Here is a 22728-nt window from a genome sequence, read left to right as displayed (position 1 = left end):
ACTAATTGCACAGTTATGAGGGAAATCGCGAGACTAATTTTTTAAGCCTAATTAGTCCGTAATTAGCTATAAGTGCTATGTTTAGGGCCCGTTTAGTTTCCCAAATTTTTTTCTTAAAAACATAACATCAAATCAAATCTTTGGATACATACATGAAGCATTAAATATAGATAAAAAGAAAAACTAATTGCACAGTTATGAGGGAAATCGCGAGACTAATTTTTTAAGCCTAATTAGTCCATAATTAGCTATAAGTGCTACAGTAACCTACATGTGCTAATGACGGCTTAATTAGTCTCAACAGATTCGTCTCGCGGTTTCCAGGTGAGTTCTGAAATTAGTTTTTTCATTCGTGTTCGAAAACCCCTTCCAACATCCGGTCAAACGTCCAATGTGACACCCAAAAATTTCCTTTTCCCCAACTAAACACACCCTTATCTTGAATGGTGATGGGTGCTAATCAACCGACTAACAATATAATTATGGCGTGTATGTACCCAAAAAAGTGACAGAAATGACGTATTATACTATTTTTTGAAGGATAATATAGTACAATATAATTATGACGTATTGTACTATAGGAGCATTTCTAAAGCAGAGGAACAGGTATTGCAGTACATACCAGGACAGTTGTCTTCCAATGCATAGCAAAGGTTTTAACTTCAAACCAGGCTAACCAGCGGCAAGCAAATGGTTCAGATGCGGCTTAACTACAGCATAATTTCCTAATTTCCTCACCTAAATATGTAGAGAGAAAGAGAGATTCTCTCCTAGGAAACTAGAAAAACTCTTCTGGGAGTAATTACTGCTTACTACTACTAGTAAGTATGCATACAGGTGAGACACAGGAGAATATACAGAACAAATTTGATAGTGTTGAGATGATGAGGTCTTGGGAATGGCCACCACTCATTCCGGGCAGATGCTTCTGAAAATGGGCAGCCTGCGTCCATTGCTTTGACCATAAAGAGTTTGAATTATCAACTCTTCATCCTCCTCAATTGGCTCTGCCTGCGCAGATGCTGGCTGAGCTGAAGGTGTTGTTGCTTCATCAGGTTTTGGTGTTGAAAGCTCTGCCCTGGCTGCTTGGATGACAGTATCTTCCCGTGATCGAATGTCAGCAGGTGGCTTGTTGGGGATGCCTCGAGCTGTGGCAGTAGGATGATCGGCACTTGGCTGCCATGGGGAGAAGAGAGAACTGATGTCGTTGAAGTCTTGATAACCTGGAGCACCTGTCTGCCCGCCCGCCTATTCAGAAGGGAAAATGGTAAAAAGCCATTTATTGTCAACAGCGTGCAAAATAATGGTGTTAGCAATACAAGTGCCCTGAAACAATGATGTTTGTAAACCATATAGCGTGCTACCAATAGATTTAATTGAACAATGAAGCTGAAGAAACATGCCAACCATTTCATAGAACAAATCAGGTAATGGATGATGAAAAGAATAGCATAGTATAAATAACTGGAGATAATGTGTCCTGTATCACAAATCCCGACTTATCAATTACACTGAAAAAGAAATTGTTTCTAAGCTCGTAAAACATAAGGCATCCGTTAAGAAAAATGAGAAGGAAAAATCCCACGGTGAAGCTTAACAGCAGGGCTAGATTTAAAAAGTTACACTGGCAAGTCGTCATTACACATATCTGTCGAAAACTGTAGTAGTAGTTCTATTTGTATAATTGTAATGTTCTCTGGTCAGCAACAAGGACAACTAGTGGTGAGCAAGTATGCAAGTGCACAAGGAAGCTAAAAGAAAACTGGATTGAAAATTGTTCCTTCACTTCAAGAAGATTAGACAACACATGTCTATAGTGATGAACAAGAAATGCAAGTGCACAAGCTAACAGAAAACTGGATCGAAAATTGTTTATCCACTTCAAGAAGATTAGACAACACACGTCTATAGGATAAATCATGACTGTCTGATTCTGATCCCTATCTGGATAGCAAGAACGATTACAAAAGGTAACATGACAGTTATGCACTATTTCTCACTATTGAAACAGAGGGTTACTTAAGCACAAACAGAATTCTCCCACTCTTTTTCTAAAAATTCTAGTAGTACACTATATTTCTGAAATGACTGAAAATGTTAACAGGACATTACAAGCACACATCTCACAAAGGCATGCACCACCTAGAATGAATGTTATGTATGCTAACCGGTTATCGCCTTATTAAATGCATAATCAAATCCCATCATACAGAATAATGAAAACAACAACATCTACTTTAATTAATCTATCAACGCCACAATTAAACATAAACAGTTACATGTTAATTAATCTGATGCAAAAGATGTATTGGAGACACAAATGCCATTAAGGGTGTGGCCTACATGTACCATACAACATTTATGTAGAACAGTACTAAAATTAGTTGACCTGATGTACTATAGTAATCTGTTTCCTGTTTTCTATCTCATCAATCACTACTTCACAGTTGGACTTAAAATCGTACTACATCTGTAATGAAGCATGAATTGCCTGCAGAAGCATATACACTTCTATCCTAAGCTCCTAATGATCCAGAGTTCGGCACCAGTTTTTTTCTTTTCTCCTCCCATTTAAGATAGAAGGAATGAAATATCCGAATCATGGAATCAACAATAAAGCTACTGCAATGCCAAATCATGGCATTAACAAAGATACTAGAGTACATCAGTGATCAGTCGTGATTTTTTTGCAACCAAATCAGATCGTCATATTTTTATCCGATTGACCCGAAATGCGAGCGAAACTGGATCTCGAGAGCAAATACAGTGCGTACCTGTCGCTTGGAGTCATACCGACAACCTCCAGCAACCACCACGTCGCCGGCCGGCGGCGGCGGGTACACCGGCGCGGACTGCGGCGAGTAGACGAGGAGGCGGTGGTCCAGGTCGGTGGTGGCCGCGGAGGAGAAGCAGGCGCGGCGGTAGCGGAGGAGCGAGTCGTCGAGCCCGAGGTCCATCCCGCCCGACGACGACGCGGAGCCGGAGTACGGGGAGACGCCGTCCACGCCGGCGGCGACGGCGTCGAAGGCCGGCGTGAGGTAGGCCCTCAGCGACGGCGACGAGAAGCGGCGCTGCTGCCGCCGCCGCGCCGCCGACTCGGCCATCCACCTGCTTCCGGCCGGCGAGGCGGCGACGAAATCGAGGTCCATCACGACGCCCCCCCCCCCCCCTCCCCCAATCCTTCGCCTGAGCAGCAAAATTAGGGTCTCTAGTGTTAAATCCTCGAGACGGCGAAATTTAAGGAAGAGAAAATTTCGGATGGGGAAATTTCAAATATCGAACCGAAAATTAGGGTCACTAGTGTTGAAAAAAAAACTTGAAAAAATAATCCCCAATTTTCTCTCGATGGCGCATGCGGCCAATCAGGCGGTTACTAGCTCGCGATTAATACGCAAGTCCAAATAATATTGGTTTCCTGTGGATTTCTTCGATTGGGGAATCGAATAAATTTTTTTTTAAAAAAACGGCACAAATCGTCAGCGAAATGGCGTCATCACATCAGGATAGCACAAGTAAAGCACACATATACTATTCGTAAAATCCAAAAACCTCGAACAACAGATCAGGATCTAAAAAACAAAAAAAAAACCTTCAGAAACGATAAAATTCCGGACACGTTCGAACCTCTCCCACACAAAAGCGATCATCAATCCAACAAAGAAAAAAAAGTACCAAATAGCAAGCTTTGATTAAACAAGCACCGAAAAAAAAAATCCCCACCCTCCCAAAAAAAAAATCGTTAGAATACTATTCGAGAAGTCGCAGAAGAGATTCAAACATTCAAAACTCGACGGAGAGTGACTCACTCGATCCGAGGGACCGAGGCGGAGAGGTCGGCTCACCTTTGCGGCCGTGGAAGCTTCCTCCGGTGGCGCTCGCGGCCGGAAGGTCACGGTGACGCCACCATTGCTGCGTGCTCGCTCGCTCGGGCGGGAAGTGAAGACGAACTAGGAGGAAAATACGAAGGAGAAAGGAGGAGAGCGAGGTGGGGGTAGAGGATATGTACACGTGGCCCCTACGTCTCCTCGGATTCCGTTATTTTGGACCAGGGAGGCAAGGCAGTAGTGGTCCGTTGTTTTGGGCCTGGAAGCATTGGTTGGGCCGAGCCCATCTCTTGGTTGGTTTGGGCTGGTTGGTATTCCTTTTGGTTTCGGCCTTTTCTTTCCTCTCTTTCTTTTCTTTAACTGTATTCTCACAAAAGGATAGATTTGACTGTTCGGAAAAGAGGATATGCTTGAGTTCATCCGAAAACATCACAATTTCTTCATACGTCAGTTGTTGGCTTAGGCCCCATTTGATTTCGATTTATTGGGTAGATTATTGTCACAGATTATTTAGGAGTACTTGATTATAAGAATAAATTAAATATTTTAATAAATAAAATTAACAAATAGCTTAAGACAAGTGGGGTTCTTTTTTTTTATTTTGAAAGACAAGTGGTTCATATAATATACTAGTAGAAGAAAGTTTATTATTTTTAACATACATTTTTTTAAAAAAAATTGAAGAGCAAATAATCCATTTTAATAATCGTTGGGCTTAATCAAATGCAGCTCATACTATTATATTGCACCATGGAAAAGGATGGATGCACATCCCTAGACAAGTATCACATAGAAGAATGTATATTGAAACTGGAGTACTGGACAACACAGTGAGCATCAATAAGGTAACTTCCCAACATCAGGGAGCACATACAATACTAGTAGTACCTAATATCACCTCGCCGTATAGGATCAGCCACATTTGTTCAGTCAGAAGGAAACTGTTAAATCACACTACACACCAAACCAATATATTCCGTACAACATAGAAAGGTTACAAGAGTTAATTACACAAAGAATAGTACTTATTCTATATTTTGGATACAAGCTGTAAACTCTTTGGTACACCATCGCCCCTTTTAATTCCTGTATGATGCTACTACAACACCGCCAATGCAATATGTACAACCAAACAAACTATGAGACTCTTAAAACAATTGAGATCTCATATACAAACAGCTAAACTTGGATATGAGATATCCAAACTTGATGCAAATAGGAGTATGTCAAAGAACCTCCTAACACACGCTGAATAGTAGGCATGCTGAGGGGGCATGCATGGCAGGCTTGGGTTTAGATCCCAGGCACACCAATAATGCAGGAAAAAAAACTGAAATATACTTATAACAGTTTCATAGGCTATTAAGGAGAGCCCTTTTGCAAGAAGGCTGCTGAGAAGTGTCTGGCCTCGACCCTGGCGAGGTCAACTCAAGCACAGACAGCAAAAAATTCCTCTCCTGGAAATTCAAATAAATATAAATGTAAATATATTTGTCATATGGTTTTTTCAGGTAAGTATTATATGTTCGATATGAACCGGCCATATCATATGTCAAGCAGTTGAAAGCTTACACTAGCAGTAAATTTTGGAGTCGGCATGTCATCTGCGTACGGCAGGAATGTTGGGACTGTATGAGCAGGCGAAGTGAATTCGATACATGAAGGATTGTTACATTTGACAACCTCGCGTAACTTCTCAGAAGCTGGTGTTTCTGCATTTGCTTCAACTGGGGTAGTTGTCTGAGCAGGGGAGGCTAATTGAATACACTGAAGCCTGTTATGTTCGAGAACCTCGCTAAGATTCTCCGATGCTGCTATTTCTGCATCTGTTTTAGCTTGAATAACTGTGTGTACAGGAGAGCTGTATTCCACACATTGAAGCAAGCTATCTTCGATAGCAGCCTCAGTCAAGTTTTCAGATGTTGGTATGTCTTCACCTGGTTTAGCTTAAAGAATTTAGTTCATTTTCTATATGTGGTTTAAAGAGCATTTTACCAAAGTAATAATTAAGAGCATAGGTTACCAGGGCACGGTTCCATATTATTGTCTTCTGTGCTCTTATCATTTGGGCAGTCCTCCATTTTATTGTCAGGAACCATTTGTGATGTAACTTCCATGCTAGTTTGTGAAGAATTTTGCTTGTTCTCCACATCAATCTGTTCGGTCTGCTCCCTGTTTGCACAGTAATGGTAGATAGTGTCAACAACTGAGAAAATAGATTTAACCAAAATGATGACCAGATGATGATTATTACCTTAAATCCTGGTCTTCTTCCTCTTCATTCTCATAGGGGTCTACAATTAAATCGTCAAGATCCTCTAGGAGTGAAGCCATTCCCGACATACTGCTCTCTGACATGTCATTATCATCTTTCTTATCCAAATGATGCTGTAGTTGCTGAAACAGGCATAGCACAGTTTATTTCAAATAGAGTACAAGGCTGCAAGCCTAAGTTCCAAATTTAGAACAAGTTGGTGCTGTCATACCTGCCAGGCTTCGTCCATGCTTTGGCTTGTATTTTCAGTATTTATTTTCGTTGCTAGGGAGCAAAGCAAGTCGGCTCGCTGCAATAAAGTAGCAATTTTTGGATCATCCTTGTTCAAAAAATTACCCTCATGCTTAACGCCTGCAATTATGCACATAGCTGTGATTAAAGCTGGGACAAGACAAATACATCAAACTCAAATGCACATTATAGAGGAAAACAGGCTTACAATTCTGTTCCCCCGCAAATAATTGTTTTGCTGCAGTTTTAGCAACAAGATTTTGGGTATCCATTGTATTCATATTATCTTGATTGTTTTGATAAACAATTGCAAGAGGCTGTCGAGAATCTTGTGTGCTCTTGTCTTGTCCAACTAATCTCATATTTGGTGTCATATTCTCTTTGAAATCAGAATTACATGGCCTAGTTGCAGAAGAGAAAAATGTAAGTTGCTTCGCATGCTTAATAGAAAATAGTGATGCTAGTGTTATGTGTACCTCATCTGCTTAATAGGTGGTGCAGAGCCACTTGCACCAGATGTGAGACACCCAGTTTGTACCAATGCCCTCTTTGAACTTGTACTGGAACATAATGATCCATTTTCCTTGAATAGCTCGTCATCCTTGGCCCGCCTTTTGCATAGAGTAGAAAACCGATTCTTCACTGCATTATCAGTTCTGTTGTGGACAAACAAACAAAAAACATGTCAGATATTTTATTACATGTATTTTTTTCATCTTGCAGTAAACTGCATAATACAAGAAACCCACCTGCCTGAGACAACCTTTGCTATTTCAGTCCATTTGTTCCCAAGAACTTTTTGAGCCTGCATGACAATTCCAAGTAGAGAAGAATACATGATTCAATCTTGTTAAGGAATCCATGGTAGAAACAAATAATTATGAAAACAACCACAAATCTATGCAGAACAGGTGGTTTAGGGTTTCCAGTATGCGGAGTTCCAAGTCTGTCAGAGCATAAAACTTGCAGCCAAAATAATAAGAAGAAAAATATGACATTGCAAAACTAATCAATGCGCAAGCCCATCTAGACTTCTCTTATATATACAAAAATATAAATCCTATCTCCTGCTATTTACAAAAGAATCCCATTCTTTTCCCAAAAATCTGAAAAGCTGCATACGTACATGCTCAATTCCATGGGCATAGCAATATGCCTGGCCTGTTGTCTCACTGAGGAAGTAACCGACCGCATATTTGCCAATTCAGAAATCTAAAGTTTGGCCCAAAAGTTACATCACAAATGGTTCCTAATAATAAAATCAAAGTGTCTGCCAAAATTCCCAAATTCATGAAACTGACGCATATTTGCCAAATCAGAAATCTAAGTGTTTTATGCAGCAATTCCTAACTTCAGGGAAATTCAGTGTCTGGACCAAATAATTAAAATGTCACAATATCAATATCCCACCTCACACAATAGCAAGTCCTCTTCTCTGGACCACCCTCCTTTCTTGCACTCCGAGTTCAAATAATTGTACCATCTGCAGCAGTAACCAAGCAAAGAAAAAATGAACAGGGCGGCATGCATATTTCGTAAAAAATTCGAACGAAATTCCAATAAAACCACTCTTTTAGTCAGAGGATGGCGAGGTACACTGTACACACCTTCTCCTGCACTGTCTGGCCGTCTTGTCCTTGAATTGTGCCGCTATAATTGTCCAGCTACCGAAAGGAAAAGGAAAAACAGTGTAAAATATGGTGATTAAATCTAGAAAAAAAAAGTCAATTGAGATGGGAAGTGGGAAGAATTCATACTTATCAGTTCCATGAAGCGCAATTTGAGTACGAAGCACATCATCCTCCTAACAGGAAGAAAGGTGCAAACATCAGAAAAACAATTTGGTCTAAAAGTTAAACAAAAAATCGCAGACGCACTCCCAAGGAAAGGTTCGACAGCATCTGAAGCTAACAATTATAATTATATTATAATTATAATTAATTATAATTATGTAGGCACAAGTTCTTGGAAATGCAATACACTTTTCAAAAAGAAGAAAGGGACACATATTCAAACTTCGACTATTCTCGATGCTCACAAATATCACCTTAGACCAAAAAAAATAGGCAGGAGTCGAATCAAACCAAAGTCCATTTAGATAGATTATGCCTAACTATGTGAAAAATCTACTGTTCGTTAGGCAAAAAGAAGGGGAATAATTGCTAGAGGCGTCGAGAACTAATTCGACCCCCATGTTCTAGGCATCGAAATCGAGCGGGAAAGGCACAAATTCCAGGAAGTGTGATGCACTTTTCCATTATCTAAAAGGTACACAGATTCAAATTTCAATTATCCTCAATGCTCACGAAGAATATTGCCTTAAACCATAGAATTAGGTGAGAGGAACCCAACCAAAATCTTGAAAAGTAGACACAAATTCAAACTCCAATTATTCTCAATCCTCACGAATATCGCCTAAAACCACAAAAATTAGGCGCGAGGAGCCCAACCAAAGTCCATTTCGATAGGTCATGCCTAATTACGTGAAAAATCCACTGCATATTAGCCCCCAAAAAAATAAAGAAGGGGAATGATTGCTACAGGAGTGGAACCCCAAAATTTCAGGCAACCAAATCGAGCAGGAAAGCGCAAACGCACCCAAAAAAAAAACTCCCAAAATCCAGAAACACACGACTCGATAGACCACGACAACTCGTACGCACCTCGGTGCTCCAACTCACGATGTGGCGGTCCTTCTTGGCCGCCGACGCCGACGGCGCTTCGGCGGAGGCGGCGGCGGCGGGTGGGGTCAGATCGGGTCCGGTCGCCATGGTCCGGGATCCCGCATGTTCCGCGCACGGATCCCGGCAGGCCGAGGTAGGCAGCCGGCGGGCGGCGGGCGGCGGCGAGCCGGGGCCGGCTAGGGTTTGGGGAAATGGGCGCGAGTGGAGGGAATTTTTGAACCGTGGATTCGAGAGGAAGACGACGACGACGACCGAGTTGGGTTGGGTTGGGTGGAGAGGAGGAAACGAGAGAGAGGGGGGGTGGAGTGTGAGATGGGGGTAAAGGGAATTTTTTGTGCGGAAGCGGAGGTGGAGGGGTTTTTAAAGTTGGTGGGGGGCCATATGGCTGTTTTGGGAGAAGATGATGACGACGACTCGACTCCCTACAGAATGGCGGCACCGGCACGTGCAGGTTTTTGAGGATGGGGCAAAGGGAACGGTAAAGAATGGCAGTTGTACTGGTTTGTAAAATCAGGTTACGGTTTGTAAAATCACGCTTCTGATAGGCAACAATGGATTGCTTCCTAAAATGATTTGTATATGGAGTAGGTGATTATCTTAAAAATATGTAGTAATGATTTTAATTTTTTTTTGGAAAGGTTATTAATGGGTCTATTCGGCAATGCTGCTATGCAGCTGTAACGGCTGCGCTGTACAGCCAGCCTTATATACTTTCTCTATCATGCACTGTAGCACAGCTGCTGCACAGCAGCTGCAATTTAGCTGCAGCGAACAAACCCAATAGTCTTTTGTCATTTGAGAGATACTCATAAGATTCATACCGGTGGTCGAATAATGATATCCTAAACCCCTACTAATATATTCAAGCCGTATAAAAGGAGGCTATAGTTGTATTTCTTGTATACTCTACCTCAATATCTATTAGAATTACATATTTCCTACTTCCTCCATTTTAGGTTATATAAGACGTTTTGACTTTAGTCAAAATCAAATTGTTTCAAGTTTGACTAAATTTATAGACAAATATAGTAATATTTATAATACTGAATTAGTTTCATCAAACCAATAATTGAATATATTTTTATAATAAATTTGTCTTGGGTTGAAAATATTACTACCTTTTTTACAAACTTGGTCAAAATTAAAGCAGTTTGACTTTGACGAAAGTAAAAACATCTTATAACCTAACACGGAGGAAGTAGTTGCCACGTTCATATTGTTTGAATTAGATTGTATCATATTTAAGATACCGGTAGGTGCACACATATTTCTCTCTTCTTCTACTACTTGTTTTCTTTTTTGGTACCTCTGGTGAATTGTGTTCATGAGTTGCATCATGCGTGTCATGCAACGGGGGCTATATATGGTGAGCTCTTGTGACTTGGTTTATGGTGCTACGCTCCCACTACGTTTGGAGGGCGAAATGGTCGATCTAAGCATAAGAATCTTGTGAAATTGGTAAGCACACTGAATTGAAATTTTTGAGTTTTCATTTTTCGAATTTTCAGTGTAGCTAGCAGATGCCTTCGTTTCCATTTCGGCGCGAGTTAGGATTACTTTGAAACTATATGCTGTTCTTATCCCTGTATTTAATTGGTAAGCTCACCGCCGTGTAACTTTCAGGTTGCGTGCGATTTTTTTTTCAACAACAAAATAAAAAACCGATGAGTTAGAGAGACAGAGAGCAGTCTTCAGAGCAAGGTTTGAATAAGACGGTTCTCAGGTCTTTAGGTTCTGAATAAATATAATCTTCAGGTTTTGAATAAATATACTCCATGAAGGTCTAGCAGTAAATAATTAAGATGGTTTGAACTGAGCATCTGTAGTTAGGCAACCTTCTAGTTAGTGAAAGTTGCCATTTATCCACTATACGTGATAGTGACCTCTAGCTATATTACTCATTTTCAAAGGTGATGCCAACGGCTAATTTCGAAAGTCCAAGCTTCATGAAAACTACTCGCTCCGTTTCAAAATATTTGACACCGTTGACTTTTTAGTACGCATTTAACCATTCGTCTTATTCAAAAAATTTAAGTAATTATTTATTCTTTTCATATCATTTGATTCATTATTAAATATACTTTCATGTACACATATAGTTTTATATATTTTACAAAAAATTTTGAATAAGACGAACGGTCAAACATGTGCTAAAAAGTCAACGGTGTCAAATATTTTGAAACGGTGGGAGTATTTAATATTATACTCGGCACTACCATCAGTATCAGGCTTCAGAGAACTTGGCAACAGGTAGCATTGTAAAACTGAGCTGAATTCTGAAACAAACCGGGCCAACGGCCAACCAACCGAAGCAAATATTCCTGCTTTCTCAGTCCCAAAGTAAGTTCTTTTTTATCCCTTCCGTTTATCCCAAAATAAATTCATTTTGCAGCAATCATTGCACCGGAGTTTATGAAAGTAAGGAATAAATATATTATGAGTAGGTAAAATGTGGAATAATTATATTGAGATTTAATAAAGTAGATGTATTCTCGTATTTTGTTTTTTAATGATATGTGTGGATAGCTGAAAAGAATTATTTTGGGACAGATTGAGCGGTGCACTGTTCCATTTCAGTTGACCGGTGCTGATCAAAGGCTCAAAGTCTCAAATAGATTAGGCATCTTGAAAAGCTAAAACAAGTATCCTTGCGAAAAGCCAGGTGTCACCCAAGTCAGACCCTTTATAGATGCGACTAAAACTTTTAAGTCCTTATCACATCAAATGTTTAGACACTAATTATAAATATTAAACGTAGACTATTAATAAAACCCATTTATAATCTTGGACTAATTCGCAAGACGAATCTATTGAGCCTAATTAATCCATAATTAGCATATATGATACTACAGTAAACATTCTCTAATTATGGGTTAATTAGGCTTAAAAAATTTATCTCGTGAATTAGTTTTCATTTATGTAATTAGTTTTGTAAGTAGTATATATTTAATACTCTAAATTAATGTCTAAATATAAGGACTAAAGTTAAATCCCTCTATCTAAAGACCACCTCACTCATTCGTGCATGGTCATTGCAATCGCAAAGAGGCTTTTGTAATGGCAAGAGCTGTACATGTACTACTTCTACTGTTGCTGCTCATCAGTTGCAACTGTGATGAGCAGGCAGCATGCAAGAGTGCAGCGCATGTGCTGATCTGATGTGCATTTTTTGCGAGGTGACGAACTGCATCTGCTTTTTTTCCCTTGCTGTGAATCTGTTTTTCTGATGAGTAGAGCAGTGGTCATCTTTTTTTGGAGGGCCTTTACGCCTGTCAGATCCTGTCAGGACCGAAAGTGTCCAACGAAACCATTAACCATAGAGAATCCTATGCAAAGACGGGGTCAGTCCCCACCTCGGTTCTTGGTTGTCCCAGCTGGTCTTCAGTCTTCACCTCGGCCTCTGTGGACATGTTGCAGTCTTGCAGATCAAGTGCATATAGCAGCAGTAGATGAAAAGAGAAGTCAAAAAAATGAATAGAGAAGATCGTACTAGGAGTGTACATGGTAGTAGTAACTGCTGAGTATATGTACATGTATGTAGTATGGGAGTAGAACTACACGGTGAACTCGCAGGTGGCTTCGGGCTCACCACTACGAGAGGATCACGGTCACTCACTCACTCTGCAGTATCTGCAGTAGCAGTAGCTAACAGGTGGATTCGGTATCATATATCAGCAGCAACTACTGTATTTATAGTACTACAGACAATCCCTATTATTAGAAAATATGTTGTCATGCAGGGGAGGGAGAGAGAGAGCGCGCGCATAAAGAAGAGTGGTCTATCATGATGATCATGTATTCTGCGAGAAACGGTGGAATATTAACTGGAAGAAGCGGTGCCAACGTCTTAGGGTTCGTGTTGGGAGAACGCTTCGTTCTGCCACACAATGTGATACCCCTTTTATGGTCAGATGTAGAGAGTGAAGGTTTGGAGGAGTAGCGGCTAGAGAACAGGGACCGGATAGATGGAGCTAAGGGAGGAAGACGAGGGGACGATGTGGCTAGATCTAGAGGGTGGGATGGTCGTAGCTAGGGGGCATGATGGGAGGACATTGCCATCACCGACCAGGGAGACGACGAGTAGATCTAGATGGCGGCGTCACTATGTGAGTATGTGAACATATTTGGATGGCGACGACCTCTATACTCGACGATGGCTTGCATAGAGCGTGCAGAAAAGAGCTCCCATTGATTCAACCACCAGCATGGAGAAGTGGTGCGATGCGGCTTCTAACGACGAGAAGGAAGGAACGTGTGTCGTTGGTACTCAAGATCAAGGAGGAGTGGGCTTGATCTTGAGAGCGGCACAATGATTCAGCGACGGAAGGAGAACACTATATAGTGTCTAGTGACAGAAGAAGTAAAGGCCGCGGCAACAAGGTTTTGCCTTCGCTTGGAACTCATCGAGAGTCAGAAGTAAGCGCATGTTCACTTTGATGCCATTTTCAACCATACCAATTTTTTTTAGCAAAATTGCCAAAAAATGGTTATGTTTAATTTGTTGCCAAATTTAATCAATATATAATAAATTCTGCCAAAATTTTGGCAATATTGTAATCTTGCTAAAATTTTGGCATTGACAAAACTTGGTAAGGTTTATTTTGGCTACAATCTGAACAAACCCTATGAGGGAAAGAGAACCAAGGGGGGCAAGGGTTTAAATGTGATAGAATTTTCTCATTTGAGATTTGTTTTGTAAGCTAAAAACGAATTAGAAAACTATATAAGAACTTGAATTAAAAAAATAGAGGTATTATAAGAACTTGTAAGCTACAAATTTTGAACTTGAACTATATAAGAACTTAATAAAAATTGTGTATTTACTTTCAATACTATTATATTTTAACTGTAACAAAAAATACAAAATTATGACAATTTTAAGACAATTAATTTATTAGAATTTTTTATTTTTTTCGCTCTTTATGTAGAATGAATGTGAAGATGTGGCTTTACATGTATATGAAATATTATTGAAATTACATGTACAATTATTTCTAAAATTTTTAATAATATTTGTTAGTTAGTGTGTACGGTGTGTATACGTGAAGGCTTGTGTGTATATGATATGTTCACAAACAAATGTGGGGTGATTGAGGATAAGATTAGGTAAATAAAAAATTAAATGAGTGGTGCTTTGGTAAGGGAAGTAGTTTTCAAAAGTACTTATATTTATGTTTAGATTTTAAATGGTAGAAAAAGTTTATATTTATTAGGAAATAGAGAAAAGTACGAGGCTTCCATTTTGTTCGCCCCTGCGAATTACTACAAAGAAGGGAAGCACCTGCCAAAAAATAGCGCCTGTATATGTCTCTCTCGATGCTGTTTACAAAGAATTTTCAAATACAGAAGATTTGAGTCACCGAAAAATAACATACTAGCAGCTATTATGAGGATATGCTACGCAAATGCGATGTTGTGTTAGGGCCTCCAAGGAGGCTTTGGCATCGTCAGAGCAGACGAGTAGAGAAAACATGCAGCCCTATCGTTTGGCTTGTCGGTGGAATAAGCCAAACAACATATTTGTAAACGAAAAGTAATTTGTTAATAAAATTTTTATGTATAAGTTCTTAGTAATTTAAAAGCAAAATCTGAAAAAGCCCAAAAATAACTTCAAATTTAAGGTTAAAAATTTAAATTTGGGTTGATAAGTATAAACATAGGAAAAAGATGAGGCCGATCGACTTTCTGGGTTTGATTTAGGCCCATTCGTTTCATCCAGACACAGCTGCAGCGGCGGCGGCCGTGGTTAACTGGGCCGAAATATCAGGCCTTTCCCAACCAAGCCCATCATTTGGTTCCCAAACACTTGATTTCCAGAATGTCAATTGCAGAGCAGCAAACTTAGCTACAGTTTTGAGTTGATGAGTTCAACTGTTTTATCAAGAAAGCAGCATTGCTGCAAGGGACAGTAATAAACATTAAGCAACAACCACAAAACAGCACAGCACAAAACACGTAAAACGAACTTATTTTGTCCAAGAAATTAAAACATGTGACCTGTTTGATCTAAGGAAAAAAAATGATCAAGTTGAGACATCATATGTTGGATCATCCCATCGTCATTTCTCTTCTTGCGCGGATCTTGGTCGCCCCCATCGTCGTTTGGCCAAATATAGATAATACGTCATTCAGTGTATTAGTAAAATAATAATAATTTATAAGTAAGACTTTTATATATGAGTTCTTAGCAACTTAAATATCAATGTAAAAAATAAAGTTAAAATTTTAAAAATCAACTTCAAAATCAGATTTTAAAATTCAAATTTTGACCGTGGCTGATGCTGTATGGAGGAGATGACGGGGCCTCCGTCACCCGGAAGTACTCGCCGGTATCCGTCCTCCAGTAGGTGTAGCCTGTGCCATCACGTTTTGGCCTCCTACTTGATTTCATTATAACTAGCGATTAGAATCTGCTGCTTGTATTTGAGTATTTCAAAGCTTGCGACTACTCCTTACTGAGATAAACGGTAAGGATTCAGAATCTGGATTGCACATCTTCAATACCAAACCACTGGCACTCAAGATAGAGATTTCAGAATCTGTGACGGCACTCAATATTTGTGAAGACACAAGTACACAACAGGAAGTGCTCCCAAAAGGATCATACCAACATTTAAACGCATCCAAAAACTGTACCACACATCTTTACTGACAGTCTAAAACTACTTCTGGTGATGAGTATCATTTTCATAATTTTGAAGCCTACACACCACAGACACTGCAATATGTAACCACCAGGCATGAACATCAAGTGGAATTATACTACACTACACACAAACATACACAAACAAGCCTACACACACAATCTGTAGTTCTGTACTATCAAGCATGAACATAGAACTGTACTACTGTTTAAACACTGAATTTTCAGAATGTCATTGCAGAAGCAAAGATTTTGCAGCAATTGAGTCTGAAAGTTTCATTTCTTTCCTTTTTTTTTCTTTCAGCAAGTTGCACTGCAAGGGACAATATGGTTACAGTAGCAGCAGCAAAAAGCTAGTACAAAACATAAAACTTTGCAACTACAGAGCACACTCAATCGATCATCAAAAGGGCTGTTCAGAGACAGATATGATCATACCAGGACCAGGAACCCAACTGAATGAATGAATGAACAGAACCAAAAGGCTGAAAGAAACCTACAGTTGTACACACACCAATCTTCTCTAAGGATGTGTTCGCAGTTGGTTGTTCCCAACCGGGAACAGTACTCACGGAAAACGGAGCAATTCATTAGCACGTGATTAATTAAGTATTAGCTATTTTTTTTCAAAAATAGATTAATTTGATTTTTTTAAGCAACTTTCGTATATAAACCTTTTGCAAAAAACACACCGTTTAGCAGTTTGAAAAGTGTGAGCTCCTCCACGCGACTGCACACCTCGCCGGCGTCGAGCTCGGCGATGCCGGGTCCCCTGAGAAGGGCGACGCGGCCAAGGAAGTCCGGCGAGAGGCAGAACAGCGGGAGGAGGTCCCGCGTCACCACGCCATGGCCGCCGGCGCCGTCCGCGACCAAGGGGAAGAGCCCCGAATCGTAGAGGCCGAGGTGGAAGGCGACCAGCTCGGCGGACCTGCTGCCGCATCGCTCCATGTCCCTGGACTCGTCGAACACCACCATGGCCTCCCTGCTCGGGGATTTTGAACTATTTGCCATCTTCTTTAATGGCGCACTCTCAAATGCCATCTTCTTCAATAATGTTGATTATTTGCCATCCGACTCTTTATATTCTTTCTATTTTACCATTCTTCCCTGCCAACTCAGCAAACTTGTGTGACAAATGACCTTACTGTCCCTCATCTCCTTTCCCATCTGCAGTTCGCAGACTGTGCCATCACCGGCCTCGTCAAGTGAAGAAGCTATTGCTTTGCTTGTTTGCTTGGTCGATTGGTAATTTGGTATATATGCAAGTAATTAATCTGGAGGGTTGAATGAGTGCCACTGTTGATTGCTTTACTTAATGCAGCGCTCGATCGAAAGCTTGGTCTTTTTTTCTTTAGTGTGTTTTCTTCTCTTTATCTTCGATGCTTCATGTTGGCTCTACCCGAATATGCAACACGAAAGCGCTCTCTGCCATCATGGGAACTTTGTCGCTCTGCTAGCTTGACAGTTCGATTTACCTGATAACTGATGAGAATTGCTCGTCCGAGCGGTTGCCCGCGAATCGGATAAAAGCCAAGGTAGCGGTCACCGGTCACGGGCAGTACGCCCTTCCGTGTAGGCAGTCGCCAACTCGCCATCGCCGTCGGATCAAGAAGTGGCGAGGTCCGCTTGAAGACGGCACCGTCGCAAGAAGAATGCGGAGGAAGAACCGAAAAGACGGGGGTAGTGAAGTCATTTGTCACACAGGCTTGCTGAGTTGGCAAGCAAGAGTGGCTAAATAGAAACAATATAGCAGGTCAGATGGCAAATAGTTAAAGTCATTTGAGAAGATGGCATTTGAAAATACACCATTCAAAAGAATGGCAAATAGTCCAAAATCCCTCCTGCTCGAGTAGTAAGCCACCACCGCGCACGCTCTGCCGGTCGCTGCCAACGCTGACCTCGCGACGCCGTACAGATCTCCGGGCGTAGCCGTGCTCCTTGCCCCCATCCTCAGCAGCAGGCACCTCAAGTTGATGTCCTCCTGGGCGTCTGCTTTCAGATATCGCCAGGGAACCATTCGACGGAATGCCTCGGCGGTGGAGCACCGCTGGCTCTGCTGGTCGGCTGCATCCTTCACAAGGTTTACCGAATTATGCAGAATCTCGTCATCAACCTACAAGAACAACAGATTCAGAGCATCAGAAGTGGAATGAAGCAAGAGAAACATGAAGATTCACCCTGCAGCAGCAACCGATTCAGAGAATCAAAGAAACGAACAATACGGGAAAGGGAGAAACATGAACAGGCACCTGCAGCAACCAATTCAAAGAATTTGACCATGAACAAAGCGGGAGAAAACATGAACATTCACCTGCAGAGACTAATTCAGAACCGGAACAGAAAGAATTAGGACATGAACAAAGCGGGAGAAGCATGAACATTCATCCGCAGAAGCCAATTCAGAAATCAGAACCAAAAATACGGAGAATTTTGACATGAAGTCCCGGCGAAGAATCTGGACATGAACAAAGCGCAGAGACCGATTCAGAACCAGAACAGAGAATCGAACATGAATAAATCGGGAGAACTCAAATTTCACGGTCCAAAACTCCCAAGAACCAAGAATTTGGGCAATCATTGAACCAAGAACACCGCCGCGATCAACATCTCGCACCCAAGAAATGCCTCAACAACAACGGATGGGGAAGAAAAGCAGAGAAGCGGTGGTTGTACCCTGGAAATCATCAGGTATGCGCCTGGACGAGCCGCCTCCATCTCCGCCGCATACAAGCAATCGCTCTCTGCGGAGAACACCAGCATGCCAACGCGCTCGCATCTGGTAGCATCTCGTAGCAGGACGGTCGCTATGACAACTCCATAGCGGGTGAAGAACGACTCCAGGTGTACCGGCGATATGATGGAGGCTACACCTCCGAACACCAGCGCTCGACGCAAGAAAGTGGAGTCCTCGCCGAGAATCGGTTGACGCTCCAAGAGCGCCTCGATGAGGTGGCGCAAGATCGCGCTGTCCATAGAGGCGGACGCGAAGAAGGAAAGGGAGGGAGAAAGAATCGCTCGGTCAGGCTGGAGGAGGTTCTTCGTGATCTTGGTGGAGAGGCTACTGGTTCTTGATTTCTTGGGGAGAGAAGCACTGAAGCAGAGGGGAGGGCGAGCGAGTTGGGAGTTGCTGGAGGGAGTTTCAGCCCGTATTTGCGAATTGGGCGAATACGGGCTGAAACTTCGTGGTCTAGGCCGTAACCGTTTTGCAGATTAATGTGCCGATTGCAGTCAGTATGGAGCAGGAAAGCACATATTCAGGAATAAGGTAAACACTTCTTTTAGGGGTGAATAAGTTCGCTTTACGTCCCTCAATTTGTTGCCGAGTCTGAAATTTATCTGAAAACCGTAATACCATGTATAGCACATTACTCAACTCGCAAAACCAGTACAAATAAGCTCCCAAGGCGGTTTGGATGACGATTTCAGCTAACGTGGCGTTGATGTGGCATTTAAAGTCAGAAAAAATCATGGGACCCACAACTCAATGAGTATTTGGTTAAAAATAAAAAAATTATAGTGGGACCCATATCATCACCCTCTCTTTTTCCTATCTTCTCTCCCTTCCTCATCTCTTTCCCTTTCCTTGTTGTCGTCGGCGCATGCCGCCGCTGTGCTCGACCTTGCCGAGTGTTTCGCTCATTTCACTCTGGGTGGACGAGGTGCACATGGACCATGGTGCCCAGTCGTGATGGGTGCTCAGAGAAGATGGCGCGGGCTCCTGCCGTGCTAGGGCGCCACAGGGAATAGTCGAGGGAATCGAGGGTGGGAAAGGGAGGAGGAAGTGGTGGGCAAACCCGTCGGAGCTCGAGCTCACCCGACCGTCGTGTGAGGGAGTGGGATGGCGTCATTGAGGAGCAACTGTGCGACAGGGGCAGTGTGCGCGCGGACGAGGTGTGTGTGAACCATAGTGGCCAGCGGGGGCAGGTGGCCAAGGGAGGTGAAGGTGAGAAAGGGAGGGGTAGGCAACTAGCGAACCCGTTTGAGGTCGAGCTTGCCTGGCCTCCATGCAAGGGAGGTGGAGATGGGTGAGGGAGGGAGATGGCTCGGTTGAGGAGTGACCATATGACGGGGGGACGGCGTGCCGGCGTGCGTGTGGACCGCGGGGGTGGTGGTTGGAGGCTAGGGCATTAGCAAGGCACGGGCTGCCGCCATTCTGGACCACCATTTGGGGGGGAGAGGGGTCCCATACGAGATTGAGCATTCATTGCGCCCCGTGCCATCCCTATTGCCACCGCACATCTTCCCGCAACCATTCCACCTGTGCTACAATGGATATCTCAACAAGACTAGCACGAATCTCAACAAATATATTTTTCAACGGTACAAAAGGACTCAACATTAGGGGTGGATTCTAAATTCTCAAGGAGATACCTTCTCTATTTTTTTTCATCTTACTCAAATAGTTATAAAAAATTTTGAAAAAAAAAGAGAATATCTATTAACATGTGATATACCACTCCATAAAAATGCAAGTTAAAATTGAATTTTTACAAGTTGCAAAAAAAATACAACTAGTAAACGTATATTGACAGTTAAATATATATTTTTCTGTTACAATGTGTAGAAATTAAATTTGACCTTACATGTTTGTGAAGTAATCTATCACATACTAATAATCTATCTTGTTGAATTTTTTTAATTTTTTATAACCATTTAAGAGACATATAAAACAACGATGAGACGTCCCTTCAGAGGTTTTGAATACTTTCCCCCCTCGACATTATCAAAGCGACACATATCAAACAGCCAATCTCTACTAGTATATTACAGTACGTCTAATGAGTTCGAGTCGGTTTTTAATTTCGTTCACTTTTAGAAATACATATGTTTATTTGATTCGGTTTAATTTGTTCGCTTTTAGAAATACAGAAGAAGTCGTTTAAGAAATCTCTTTATAAAAAAAAACTCGCATGCTAACATGAGACGATCGGACTCCTAACTGAAGCTTATGATTTTCTAAAAATATATATAACGAAGTGAATTCCCACAGTGAATAATAAGATTAAAATAGCCTTCACCAATTGCAACACACGAACATTTTTTTCGAAGTAGTAAATAAATAAATAAAACCACACTCGGTAGATAGAGTTTGACAGTGAAACGGGTTGTTTGATAATCTTTCAAATGCTCACTCGTCGGACAACTTGATCTTCTTGGTCGACGGCGAGTCGCCCTCGTCGTCGTCGGTGTCGACGCCGACATGGCCTCTGCGCTTCGGCTCCCACGCGGCGTCGAGCCGCCGCTCTTCCAGGAATCGCTCCATGAACCCCATGACATCCTCGAACTCCCCCGCGTCATCCGACGCCAGGTCGAACACCTTGCTCGACAGCTCCTTCATCTCCTCCACCCTCTCCAGCTTTGCTTCGAGATTCCGCCGGTGCCGCCGCGGCATGAAGCAGTCCGCCATCCGCGACACGCCGCGGTGGGTGATCACGCGGAGGATGTGGCGGCACGGGAGGCGATCGCTCTCCATCTTCCGGCAGCTGCACGTCACGGCCATCTTCCCGTCGTCCATGTCGTCGGTGCCGAGCGCGCCGCCGCGGTCGCACCATTGCACCACGAAGGGTTCGCCGGCGGCGGCTTCCTGCTTGGGCGCGAGCAGGTAGATCTTTACGTCGGGGCTGGACATGGTGGGCAGCGTGTCGACGACGACGAAGCCGTCCATCTTCTCGATCTCCTCGCGGACGAGGTGGAAGTTGGCCGGGGTGAAGCGCCGCGCGGCGTGCGCCTCGAGGAACTGGTGATTGGTGGTCAGCGGCAGCCGGGACATGGAGGCCGCGTCGTCGGCGCGCAGGCGCCAGGTCCAGTAGTCGGCGTGGCGCACCAGGTCGTGCAGCGACATGTCGTCGGCGAGGCCCGTGTGGAGGCCCGTGGCGAGTTACTCCGTCCGCTGGTCGCTCGCCATGCCGAGGAAGAGCTTGTGGCGGGTGAACGCGGCGGCCCAGAGCTCCCTCGTCGCGTGCATCGTCTCCAGCCAGCCCTCGTTCTCGGCTGTCCGGTGCTCCGCCATGAACACGCTCCACCGCTCGTCGAACGCCGCGGGCGAGCACGCGTCGCGCGCCAGCGACAAGAAGTCGTCCCGCGCCGGGCCATCGACGAGGTGCTCCCCGGCCCACCGCTCCACGTGCCACGCTCACACGCGGTGGTTGGACTCCGGGAACACGGCCTTGACGGCGGCGACCACCGCGTCGCCGCCGTCGGTGATGACGGACTTGGGCACATCCCCCTGGATCGACTCCTTGAACGCGCGCAGCAGCCAGACGCACGAGTCGACGGAGCCGTCCGCGACGACGCCGCAGCCGAACACGGCGGGGCGGCGGTGGCGGCTCATCCCGAGGAACGGGACGAACGCCGCGCCGCACCTGTTCGTCCGGAACGTGGTGTCGAAGACGACGACCTCGCCGTAGTAGACGTAGTCCCAGCCCAGCCCGGAGCTCGCCCAGAAGATCCCCTCCATCCGGCCATCGGCGGCGGCGACCTTGTGGTCGTAGAATCCCTCGGGGTCGTCCTTGTCTTTCTCGCGCAGCGCCGCGAGAATCTCGCGGGCTTCCTCGCTCTCCATCAGCGGCATCTCATGGAGCCTGCGCCACCACAGGTTAGTCGAGTGAATTGAGGCATGACATGAGATGGATCGGGGATAAGGAGGCCGCAACCTCTCGATGGTCGACGACGGCGTGGAGGTGGAAGAAGGCGACGACGCCATGGGCGGCGGCGACGGGAGGAGGAAGAGATGGAGACGAAGCGGTTTAACGGGGATATATAACGGAATATCGAGGGTATTCGAAACGACAAGTCTAAAATCATGGGAGTAGTTAACACTTAACATATGGAGTGGTACTCACCATTTCCCATTGCATATGTGTTCCTTTCCAAGGAGAAAACCATCCCATTTTTAGCGGCACGCTTGCTAGGATTTTCGGAGCAACATTCTAGATAGGAATTTCTTTAAAAATTTGTTTTAAATCCGCTTTTGGAGTAGTAGCCATTCATTAGTATTCACTCTATTCCAAAATATAAGGCACAAACACTCTTAACACAAAGACCAAGAAATAATTATTATAATCTTTTTCA

General features: G+C 43.3%; 5 protein-coding genes across 6 annotated transcripts; all 5 read right to left on the bottom strand.

Moving 5' to 3' along the window:
• Positions 1–506: 506 nt before the first annotated feature.
• On the bottom strand, positions 507–3962 carry LOC4343978 (uncharacterized). The gene is made up of 3 exons (XM_015792057.3): positions 3843–3962; positions 2775–3186; positions 507–1248 (listed from the first exon to the last, which is right to left on the bottom strand). The coding sequence occupies exons 2-3, from the start codon at positions 3147–3149 to the stop codon at positions 910–912; spliced, it is 714 nt and encodes a 237-aa protein (XP_015647543.1). The 5' UTR covers positions 3150–3186; positions 3843–3962; the 3' UTR covers positions 507–909.
• Positions 3963–4768: 806 nt separating this feature from the next.
• LOC4343977 (transcription factor MYB124) lies at positions 4769–9300 on the bottom strand. 2 transcript variants are annotated; one of them, XM_015792056.3, is made up of 12 exons: positions 8994–9300; positions 8088–8134; positions 7938–7994; positions 7741–7813; positions 7080–7135; positions 6807–6986; positions 6539–6732; positions 6311–6450; positions 6079–6221; positions 5848–5996; positions 5397–5761; positions 4769–5281 (listed from the first exon to the last, which is right to left on the bottom strand). In XM_015792056.3, the coding sequence occupies exons 1-12, from the start codon at positions 9099–9101 to the stop codon at positions 5177–5179; spliced, it is 1617 nt and encodes a 538-aa protein (XP_015647542.1). In that variant the 5' UTR covers positions 9102–9300; the 3' UTR covers positions 4769–5176. The 2 variants fall into 2 exon arrangements, with proteins under 2 accessions (XP_015647542.1, XP_025882808.1); XM_026027023.2 differs by having other exon boundaries at positions 7938–8134.
• Positions 9301–17346: 8046 nt separating this feature from the next.
• Positions 17347–18759, bottom strand: LOC136357492 (uncharacterized). Its single transcript, XM_066312763.1, has 2 exons — positions 18331–18759; positions 17347–17770 (listed from the first exon to the last, which is right to left on the bottom strand). The coding sequence occupies exons 1-2, from the start codon at positions 18628–18630 to the stop codon at positions 17354–17356; spliced, it is 717 nt and encodes a 238-aa protein (XP_066168860.1). The 5' UTR covers positions 18631–18759; the 3' UTR covers positions 17347–17353.
• A 1867-nt stretch (positions 18760–20626) lies between these two features.
• Positions 20627–21499, bottom strand: LOC9268879 (uncharacterized). Its single transcript, XM_015790832.3, has one exon. It carries the CDS (start codon positions 21497–21499, stop codon positions 20786–20788), a length of 714 nt encoding a protein of 237 aa, XP_015646318.1. The 3' UTR covers positions 20627–20785.
• On the bottom strand, positions 20627–22585 carry LOC136357321 (protein FAR1-RELATED SEQUENCE 5-like). Its single transcript, XM_066312488.1, has 2 exons — positions 22311–22585; positions 20627–22238 (listed from the first exon to the last, which is right to left on the bottom strand). The coding sequence occupies exons 1-2, from the start codon at positions 22481–22483 to the stop codon at positions 21791–21793; spliced, it is 621 nt and encodes a 206-aa protein (XP_066168585.1). The 5' UTR covers positions 22484–22585; the 3' UTR covers positions 20627–21790.
• Between the last annotated feature and the right edge of the window lie 143 nt (positions 22586–22728).

This window comes from Oryza sativa, chromosome 7 (genome assembly GCF_034140825.1).
Source record: "Oryza sativa Japonica Group chromosome 7, ASM3414082v1".
In the NCBI taxonomy this organism is placed as follows: domain Eukaryota; kingdom Viridiplantae; phylum Streptophyta; class Magnoliopsida; order Poales; family Poaceae; genus Oryza; species Oryza sativa.
The sequence above is the reverse complement of the archived record's forward strand: the minus strand, read 5'-3'. Positions and strand labels throughout refer to the sequence as shown.